The sequence below is a fragment of the Clarias gariepinus genome, chromosome 1 (assembly GCF_024256425.1).
Source record: "Clarias gariepinus isolate MV-2021 ecotype Netherlands chromosome 1, CGAR_prim_01v2, whole genome shotgun sequence".
Classification (NCBI taxonomy): domain Eukaryota; kingdom Metazoa; phylum Chordata; class Actinopteri; order Siluriformes; family Clariidae; genus Clarias; species Clarias gariepinus.
In genome coordinates, this window is record NC_071100.1 from 48,753,658 (window position 1) to 48,764,876 (window position 11,219).

The window sequence follows — 11,219 nt, forward strand, 5'->3', positions numbered from 1 at the left end:
ATAATCATCATCATTAAAAAATGAGAGTTATGTCATTTTGAGAGGTACAGTATTGAGGTTTTAACATGTCTGTGTGCTTTACTTTTGTTATAAATATAATAAATAGCCAGTATTTTGTAAACTGTAGCACACCTACCTGGTTGGTACTTTTATTTTGAACTGCAAAAGTAACAGTCAGATACGTTCTTCATTTTGTTCCTAGTATACATGTACCCATGGATAGAAACACACTGTGGTGGTTAAACACTGGATCTGATCTATAGTACACACAGACATTAAAATCTTATGACCTAAAACAGACTAGATGCGTGTACTGTAGCATCTTTACAAACAGGGTCTGCTTATGTAAAATTTCTTATAATGAGATTTTTACACAATTCCAAGTCATTTCACTAAAACCAGTTTCTACCAATGAACAAGAAAAGCCGAGTGATTTTATTTGTTTCTCTTTAATCACCAGATTGGTTTGAACCCAAGCACAGGGGGTTATAGCAGATCACGAGCAGCATTCATGTAACTGAATCAAGACCCTTATGATATGTTCAGGCAGAATTGGATATATCTTTTTTTTTTGTATATTAAATAAAAAAATAGATGCGCGGTCAAGCTGCCAGTTCATCGGCGTTGCTCCTTCAGTCGGGTTAAATTATGGAAAAGGTTGTCCGTTTGGCACGAAAATAATATTGATCGTATTCTCAGGGAGCGTGTATTCATATTCGTGTTAAAAAAAAAGGAAAGTCCTAAAATAAAACCAGAACACTATTCTTCATTTTTAATGCTTTTGAACTTCACCACCATGACAGTGATGTTATCGGGGCAGCCGCGGTAGAACGACTGTAACACGATGCTCTTGGCGCCGTAATGTGGCTCGTCGAGGCGTTCCCGGACAAAGCGTACAGCTTCCTCGTTGCTGAAGGCGTCCCACAGGCCGTCCGAGGCCAGGATCATGAACTCGGGCTGCAGCTTGTCCAGGTCAAAAGTCAGCACGTCGGGATCGGGCACCACCACGTTGAGGTTCTTGAGCGGGTAGTCGCCCAGAGAGCGCGACATGGCCAGGATGCCCTGGACCCGCCATGAGCCGTTGAAACTAATGAAACCCCCTGGATGAGAAAGGAAGACACAGTAGCGATGCTAATGAGAGCTACTTCTCATTCTTAAGCCAATAAACATGACGGCTCGATCTCTCACATGCATTTAAAAGAGCTTGTAGTGCAGAAGTCACATGACTGCAAAACCCAGAACATTTCCTTCCCCTCACCTGCACGTTTGATTCTCTTGCGCTCTTTCAGCTGATAAGGCTTGTGGTCGTGAGATAAAGCCACGGCGTTCCCGTCCTTATCGCACAAAACGCCACGGGAGTCGCCGACGTTCGCCACCGTCAACTCTCGATCCGACAGCAAAGCCACCAAACACGTGGTACCTACAGACGGATTGAGGGAGGGAGGGAGGGAGGGAAGAGTGTGATTAGCTATGATCTATTTTTTTTTTTTTTGGAACTAGCTCTTCTCAGGCTTGGATTGAAGAAATCAGGAATTCATATTACCTGCTTCTTCGTGCGAGGCGGAGAACCTTTCCACCATGTCTCGGTCCACGGCGAGGATGCGCTGCTCCAGGATGGAGGCGTACGAGAGCTGGCTGTCTTTCTTCTCACGCTCGTAAGCCTGCAGGTGTTGCCTGAGAGCCTCGGGCAGGTGAGCCTTCACATAGTCAGCAGCCGCCTGCAAGGAGGACGTCAGCGAGAAATCAGCGAGGAAGATACTCTATGATTTAATGTTCGTCTTCGAGAGAACGCTGAAGTCCGCGCTTTCGAATTTTATCCACCTGGATTTATTTAGGCGGACGGAAAGGAAAAACAGGAACGACAAATAATTCATATTTTCTGCATCTTAAAAATCTTTTCTCATGAAATATGAAAGATATCTTTATATCCGTATACAACCTGAATAAAATATCGCTTTAAATTACAAAAAAAAAGAATAAAAAAAAGGAAAATTTGCCTTGAAATATTTCTATTATCTCAAAGTCAAACCAGGATTAGAGAACGGTGTGCCCTGGAGTGACCTTTTCACATACATACACTGTATACGCACACGTACACACAAACAGACGTTCCAAAAATAGCCTCCGCGGTCAAGCTGCACTAACGTCGCTATAAAACACTATCACGATATCGGATTAAGATGACGACGACATGTTTACCTGAAACCGTAAAGACCATAAAGATCCCGACGGCTCGTTTTAGCTCCAACGGATGCACACGGTGTACAAATGAAACCCATCACCATTCATGAGCAGACGGTTTCGCACAGCTGAGGTCCTGTCAATAATACAGTCAGAGATCTCGTCTCCTCCTCACAGAGCTCACGGCTCATTATGTCAGGCTATCGGATGACGTAACAGCCACTTGAGATTCCATTTGACTGGGTTTTTTTTTTTTTTTTACCCGAGTGTGGGTTTACGTATTACAGCGCACGTAAACCAGCCTTCAGGCATCAGCCGGGCCAAGTGGAGTCATCACACACGACCGGGTCGAGTCTATTTCTGGATATTTATTCTGTGATAAATGGACGGCAGAAAGCAGAACGGTAGTTTCCATTAAGAGTGAACACTATGAGCGGGACGTTTATCAAAGTCACATTTTTTTCCAGCTCGCAAACTGTTTAGAAAAATGGACATAATAGGGAAAATAATGTGCTATCCATGCACCAGTACAGTACAATACATGACTATATACAGTATATAAGGTCTATATTTCATAAAAATCTTTTCCATTGTTTTTGAAGTTCCGATGTTAAACCAGCAGCAGAGAGACAATATCAGAAGAGAAATGTAAACCTGATTGTGTACAGTGCTGTGGTATATATGATGTTTGACCCCTTGCTATAGGGGTCAGGGCGACCACAAGGAGCTATTGTTTTCTGATTTAAAAAAATATTTTTTTTTTAGATAACGCAGCTGTCAGCTGTTACCTAAGGCAAAAACGATTCGCTTTAAAAAATAATAATAAAAAAGGGGAAATCTCTAAAAGGGAGAAAGGGACGAGACTTATATATAAAAAAAGATGCATATCAGTTGTTATTGCGACTTTATCTTGACCTACGAATGCACAAACTTATGCAAGTCTCAAACTCAAAAGAGCTCAAGGGGCTTTCTGTCTTTTTTTTTTCTTAATGTCCCTTGGTGCACATCTTGCCATCTTGTTCACTGACACATGATACAGTTTCTATGATCCAATTCTGTATTACATATTTACTATTACACAACATTGCGTAATATTATATTTAATATTAGTTCATACCCTGTAGGTCTGGCACAAAAAACAAAAAACAAAACAAACCACCTGATCACTACAGGATGGTCCACTGATACCATCCTGGTTAAAAAGCTGATAGTCGCCAGATAGCCGGCAGATATTTTAAGCCATGATGGAGCCTCAAAGGGAACGCGACTGACATCCTGCTCCACTGAATCATTTCTAAACTAGTTTTGAGAGCTTCATATCAACCCATACGAACGGTCACATGAGCTAGCTTCTCTTTAGAGGCAGATTTAGAGAGAAATGATCAGAGACGGAAATGATGGATCATCTCTGCGTCTATTGTAAGAGAAGAATGTGGCATTAAAGTTTTCCACAATCAGTTGGTCCGCAATCTTCACATGACATCTCAAAACAGATTGTAACTTTAAACTGATAAATATCTGGAATGGAATGAAGCTGAGCATCTGGCGTTGTCCCTAGAGGAACCAGGGTTGGGAAGGCTGGGAGCAGATGGCTTGCAGACTGGGGGGAGGGAAACTATGAACAAATACAATAATTACCCAGGGAATTCACTGGCTCTCAGATTAGCCCATTTAACTGAAGTCATTGTTCTCTGAATGAGACTCTGGCTCTTTGTGATTATCTGAACAGACTGGTTGGTCCGGCAGTATCGATTGGAAAAAATAAAATAAAAATGAATCTCTGGATAGGAGGTCGTCAGGATCAGACGCAGACCCCAGCAAGGTGTTACAGAGGAGCGTGCGTGCGTTCGTCCTCCGCATTAAGCTGATCCGTGTGCGAGTCCAAACAAGGCCACTTCAGATTGCTTTATTTATAGCCATGAACAAATCATTATTGGCTAAGCTTCAAAGGGCTGCTGGTGTCACCGTTCAATCATGGTATCTGATTATCTGAACAACCTTAAACCCTTGATAGAATTAAAGCGTAAGCTCCGAACAGGGAAATAAAACTTTTTAATCTTGTGAAAGGTTGTGGGATTTTAGATTAGGGGTTTGAATGAAACTTTCAGGAGACCCAAATTTACTCCTCTTGCTACTGTTTGTGTGTGTTATTCTGGTAATCGGTGGCGTAGTGGTTAGCACTTGCACCTCCAGGGTCTGGGTTCGATTCCTGCCTCTGTGTCCATGGAGTTCGCATGTTCTCCGCGTGCACGGTGGGTTTCCCCCGGGTTCTCCGGTTTCCTCCCACAATGCATAGACATGCAGAATATGCTAACTGGCATTTCCAAATCGCCTGCAGTGTGTGAATGTTGGCCTGAGGTCCTACCACGGTCATAAAAACAGGAATTTTGACTCTTTTCCCCCCTTAAAGACTGAGAGAAAATCATAAGTACACTTTAGTCCCTGAGAGCTGTACAATATATCATTTGTTTAAACATAGACAACTCCAATTCCATTAAAGATGAAGATGAAAGAAAAGACGAAAGAACAAGTTTTATTAAAAATCTGAACCTGTTTTTTTTTTTTATTAGCAATAGAGCCATATTGTTTTTAGCATGATACTGTAGCTGTTGAATAAGTTGACTGATTTGAACTTGTTTTTTTTTTTCTTTAGCTAGGTCAAATATAATGGATAATCGTTTGATCTCTGGTAAATTATTTGAATTCTACCTTTACAGGTAAAACAAGTTTATTTTAGTATCTACCTAAGAAAACGAGGGCGACCTGGAACGACCCATTGTGAGTGTGTGAGTGTGTGTGATTACCATTGTATTCATTCCCATTTTTATGGAAGATAACATGCGAACTCCATGCACATAGAATCGAACCCGGACCCTGGAGGTGCAAGGTGACAGTGCTAAGCACTAAGCCACCGTTCCACCATAATACAGATCAGCATAGAACTTTATTATTATTATTATAATAATAATAATAATAACTATCCAAAATGAACATTGTTGACAGGAAAAAGAGTTTGGAGAAATAGTTAAAAGGTTAAATCTAATAATAATAATAATCTGATGATCTCTAATGTAATCAGTGATATTATTATTATTTTTAGAGGTTGAAGCCCACGACACCATAACTTATTAATACAAAGAAATCCCATTCTGTAAGGTTGAGTATCTTACGCCTTGTTTACACTAAGTTGTCCTTCTTTGGTGCTCAGACAAATACACTCCCTGTTCGGTAATCGGAGAGTGAATCACAGATGAGAAAGTAGATCGGATAAAGATGAAGTTTTGTCTTAAAACCACTCCAGCGTGTTAAATAAAATTCACTTATACCACTTCAGCGCTGTTATTTCAGCCGAAGTAAAAATATAAAGTAATCCCAGTAAAAATATTCAGTTTATCTTTTCTAATTAAGTAGCGTAGTAGCTTATTTTAAAGTAGATTCTTAAACCCGGCACATAACTGTTCACATCGCTTTTAGTCAACATTTTGATTTCACTTATGTTGCAGGTTAAACTTCAGGCAGAGATCTAAGTACAGTACTATCTAATATCTAAGTAACAATAAAATTCTGTCCAGCGGCCACAGATTGACGAAACTTCAACATGCTAATAACTTCAACGTTTTGATTTAACTCATGGTGCAGGTTCGACCCAAAAGGCTGGTAAAGTTTCTGTCCAGCCAGTTTTACGTGATGCTCTCCGGCTGAGACGGGTTTCGGGTCCTGCCATGCATGAAACATAAAGATATCATTGAAAGAGCGAGTGGTGACCAATGTACAGACTAAACCTCTCTTTTCTGTATATAGATTATTATTATTTTTTGAATTATGATGATTTCTTACGAGCCCCACATGAGGACCAGTATGCGGAACATGTCTCCTGAAGGCACCGCTTTCCGTTTACCTCGCCACCGTGGCCATCAAAAATGGCAAATATGGATGGGTGGCTCCTGTTGGTCAGGTCTGTGAGCACCTCGTAGCGGTCCTCCATGTGGTCCCTGCGGCCCTGGATGGAGTACACGGCCACGTTGTGGCTCTTGAAGCCCCAGGTCTTGGAGAACTCGCCGTCCACCACCTGCAGGCCGCCGCCGGTGACGTCCTGCATCATCATCATCTCGGCCACTTTGCCCTTCACCATCTTGACGGCGTCCCGGCTGGACCTGACGATGGTCTTCACCTCGTCCGTGTGGAAGAAGTAGCTCCAGAGGGCCAGGCTGATGCACAGGAGGAACAGCGTCTCCGGCCGGAGCAAGAAATAACGCATGATGCGACCCAGGAGAGACAGCAGCGTCATCGCGTCTCCTATCATCCCAGTGCTGACTGTTCACTCATAACACACACACACACACACACACACACACTTCAAAGCACTTCTTCCATGATCCAGAACTACAGAACGCGTGTCCGACGCACAGCTCCCATTCCCGTGTCCCCTTACGCGTCCTCACGCAGCGCAGTGTCTCGGTGTGTGTGTGTGTGTGTGTGTGTGGACACAGGGCGAGACTGATGCGGGAGGACTGAGATCAGCTGCAGAATGAGAGAAAAGAAAAGAAAGAAAGCGCGATACAGTCGCTGGTAGTCAGTAAGCAACGCGGCACATCAAAGGCTCACATCAAAGAGGTTCGATTATCTTTTAAAAAATAACGAATCTCCTGCTGAGTGCCGGACCCACGACACACCACTGCGGACCACAACAATGGGAGTGGAGTGGCCTGCGCGGGGTGCGGACCTGCCACCCTCCAAACTCACACATGTGGAAGGCCAAAGGGGTCCAAAAGTTTGCAGGGAGATCTAAAGAAACCAAACGTGCAAGATCCATTTGGACTGTAGGAGTACACCATAAATAAGAACAATAGGCATGAAAATGCCTTACACATCTATATATATGAAATTTTTGAAAATTTTGAGCGTCCTGTATTTTAAGTATACTAATTAAGTTTAAGGTTTAATGATTTTTATTTGTTTGTCAACGGCATCATACGCGCAGACACACTGAGAGAAATTGAAATACCGTTTCAAGTTCAAGTTCCTTTATTTGTACCGTGGGTAAAATTCATTTGCAGTCAAGAGTCCTCATTTACAACACATACAGTACAAAACAAACCACACATGGTAGAACAACAAACAAGTACCATTAAACTTTAAACATAAGTGCCCAAACACAATTCTCCTTTAAATATCTATTTATACCTTATTTAACTGTCTAATCGCTGCTGGGATAAAACTATTTTTATATCGTTTAGTTCTACAACTTGTCACCAAGAGTTTCTCTGCTCTCTCAAGTGTTTACATTGTCAATGCAATATCAGCAGGCAGTGCAATACAGAAACAGAATTTCATATGAGATTACAGCATTGTACCTGAAATAAAGGAACAAAGAAAATATCTCGTAAACATCTAAGTGAAATATACGGTGCGAGACCGAGAGCAGCAGTGTGGCAGTAGTGCAAAAAGACTGTAAAGTGTAGATAGTGTCAGATTTTAAAAGATTTGTACATGTGTTCCATGTGTGCAGAGTTCTGCAGAGAGCATAAACTGTTTTATTTGCAATGAAAGAAGTGTGGGCTCAAGTAAGCCCAACCTCCCTTCTGTGGCACTCAGATCACGTGACCCAAGACCCCAAAACAACAATCATGACGGACACACAGAGCTCGCAAAAAAGACGCAAGCTTTTTATGAATCTGAAACTTGTTTGGGTTCCTGACTTCTTGTTTGTTTGTTTGTTTGTTTGTTTGTTAGTTTTGACACCTTGTCAAATGACTGTTGCAGTTGCATACTCATTAATACACATTAGCGTTTTCTGCCAAAGATGGGCGTGTACCTACACAGGATCAGCCTCGTCTGTGTTCAATTATTTCAGTGTTTATACAACACATTTTATTTGCTACAGTGACTTGTTTTCTTTTCTTCTCTTTTCATTTTCATTTTTTTCTACATACATACTTACATATGTAGTATACATTTTGAGAAGCATGTATGGTCTGTGTCTTTCAATAATCAAATTAAATTCAAATTGAAATTCCATATTAGTCCTGTACACAACCACACACAGTGCACTGAAATGACTGTCTGTGACCTAAAATAGAAAGATTTTAATACAAAGATTTTTTTTATTGCATTACAGAATATATAATGCAATTAAATGTATATAAATGAATATTAATATTATATATGAAGCTGATATATACAAATTTACCAAATCAAAAGCATAAAGGTGTAGTGGTTAACACTGTGGGCTCACACCTGCAGGGTCTGAGTTTGATTACCGCCTCGGGGTCTGTGTGCATGGAGTTTGCATGTTCTCCTGCTTGGTGGGTTTCCTCCAGGAACAAATGCATGCAAATTAAGCTATTTGGCACTCCCAATTTGCATGTAGTGTGTGTGCGTATGTGTGTGTGTGTGTGCGCACCTTGTGTCCTATGTCTCCTGAGATAAAGGACTCTGTACACAGAATAAACCGTACAGAAGATAAATCAATTAATGGCAGAGTTAAAAAAAAAGACACAGGATTTACAGAATGTCCAAAATGCAATTGTAAACTGTGGTGTATAAAAATATAAAAATACAGAAGGGGAAAAATATGACTGAAAGATGACGTATAGAATGACATGATGTTATGTGTCAGCCCAATGTGATTGTTCATGTTCCAGACTAGCAACAGTAACATCAATACAAGAGACATCTTGCATAAAATAAAAAAAAGGTTGTAAATAAAATATGAACAAAACAAAAGTAATGTCTGTGGTTTATTTCCTTTTAGCCCAAACTACAAAGTTTATAAGTAATAGATCGTGACAGGTCCCTAGATTTAGTGTCTGTCAGGGCGAATTGATTAAAAGCCTACTTCACAGACTGTATTCATTAGATTTTTTGAGAAGACTTAAAATGCATAGATTACAATGAAATATTAAATTTCTCATCAAAACCTGATTTAATTGCTTATACTAAATTTAATTGGAACACATTATGTAGAGAGAACACTTGAACGCTTAATCTTTTTGATTATATAATTTTATGAGGATGTTATAATAAAATAAAATAATTTTAAAATAAAGATAGGTTTAAATATATTCACAGTTACTGTTCATAAATAATTTATGGACAAACAGTTTTGAAAACAAGTGCTTACTCCTGAATAAAAAATCAGCCTGTATTTGCCAAAGCTCTGAACCATTTGGCTTTCCATAGTCAGTCACCCAATGACGCATGTGGTGTTTCATCATGAGGTCTTTACTGGGAAGAAAAGCTAAAGCAAAGAAAACAGTTGTTCATAAAAAAAAAAGAGTTGATTTTCGTATAAATAAACATAAATGTTGTTAACTTAGAAAGAGTAATGCATTTAATGTCTGTAAAATAAAATTACCAATTTGTGAAGTGAAGTGGCTGAGAATGTCATAAAAGTTTCCAAACAATAATAATAATAACAACAATAATAATAAAAATTAACTAAAAGAAATTAAATTAATAGTAAACACTTTTGATTAGATCTGATTTAATAAAATTATTATTTAATTTTTTTTCCATTTAAAAAATTTTATTTGTAAAGATATTTTAAATTAGTAACATTTTAATACTTAAAAACATAATTTCATTAATTGTCTGAAGGCATAATGTTTATAAGTATTAAATTACCATTTAAAATGTAGTTATTTAAAATGTCATTATTAATTCTATAATTATAAACTGATTAACAGTTCAACAACATTTCCCCCCCTTTTTTAATAAAAAAAAAAAAAAATCCAAATGATGATTCATCATTGTAAATGTGCAAAAGTTACAAAAACCCCCAAGGTAAGAAATAATAAAAAGCTGACTTTTTAAATATTAAATATTCTCATTCATATTCTCATTTGATGAAATATTCTTCAAAATCATTCCATTCCATTATTAAATTTTTTTAAAAATAATTTTGTTTTTAAAATTTTTTAATAACTTATTAAACATGACCAATAGTAGCACATATTGTATGTTAATATTAATTAATTTTGATGGATTATTTAAGCACTGATTACTTGAAAGAAGGCGTACGTATGTAAAAGATCTTACACTGATCACATGACACCAGATCCATGTTTTTCTTCCCAGGCTGCTTGAGCCTCTTGAAGTTAACGCATGGCCTCTGTAGGAGCCTGTGGGGAGAGATAGCAGGTATCTGAAGCTCAGGTAACCGCTCTGTCCTCTCAAATGGCGCCCTTGTGTCTACTGAATTAATGGGAAGGGATCCGTGGACTGAAGCGAGAGGACCGAGCGTGTGTCTGTTCGTGCATTTGTATTTTTATATAGAACTCAAGCTGGATTTTATTCCTCTCCGTTTACTACATGTATTTAAACACAGAAAATTACGATGATTATAAGGTTTTATTTATTGATACATTACAGTTTGTACTTTATTAATTCATTCTTAAAGTTAATGTTGTGAAATGTCTATGAGTTTGCATATTGTTGTTATCACTCATGTTATAGCAGCTATACGGCATCTATATTTCTTAACACGATAAGGGTAAATACCAAATGAATTTTTTTTTTGCCAAAAAACACTGAAGCACTGTAGGGTTAAAGCACTGGTATTGGAGACTCCTTCCATTATGTTAAATAATCTTAAAGAAAATGTCGTTGCATGCAGGGTTTAATTGACCAGAATTATATAAATGTTATATAGACTTAACAGTTTAAATATAATTTATAAATAACAACCTATGCATTATTTTACTTCAAGTGTGTTGCATGGCTAGCATACACACCCCTGAGTGTCTTTCTGATATGGATCAGATTTGAAGTCAGATATGAAGTCCTAGAAGTGTAAGAACATTATCCACCACCTGAAATGAGCAATTTACCCTTACTGTAACCCTACTGGAGCCTTAAAGTCACCAGTGCTAAATTTCCTTTAGGTGGGCTTCAGAAATGTTGCCACAGCTTGGGTTTGCAGTCCAGTCTCTGGTTGGCTTTGATTATTGAGCTTCCCTTTGAGCTTCTGCCAAACAGAGAGGGAGCCTCTCCAGGAAGTCTTGACCCTGGGTTTCATTTAGGAATTTTTCCTTGTT

At 38.9% G+C, this 11,219-nt stretch overlaps 1 protein-coding gene across 2 annotated transcripts; it reads right to left on the reverse strand.

The window, feature by feature from the left end:
• Positions 1-433: 433 nt before the first annotated feature.
• Positions 434-6,880, reverse strand: ppm1la (protein phosphatase, Mg2+/Mn2+ dependent, 1La). 2 transcript variants are annotated; one of them, XM_053491746.1, is made up of 4 exons: positions 6,080-6,880; positions 1,544-1,718; positions 1,259-1,420; positions 434-1,100 (listed from the first exon to the last, which is right to left on the reverse strand). In XM_053491746.1, the coding sequence occupies exons 1-4, from the start codon at positions 6,482-6,484 to the stop codon at positions 760-762; spliced, it is 1,083 nt and encodes a 360-aa protein (XP_053347721.1). In that variant the 5' UTR covers positions 6,485-6,880; the 3' UTR covers positions 434-759. The 2 variants fall into 2 exon arrangements, with proteins under 2 accessions (XP_053347721.1, XP_053347805.1); XM_053491830.1 differs by lacking the exon at positions 6,080-6,880 and adding an exon at positions 2,200-2,713.
• Positions 6,881-11,219: the final 4,339 nt, after the last annotated feature.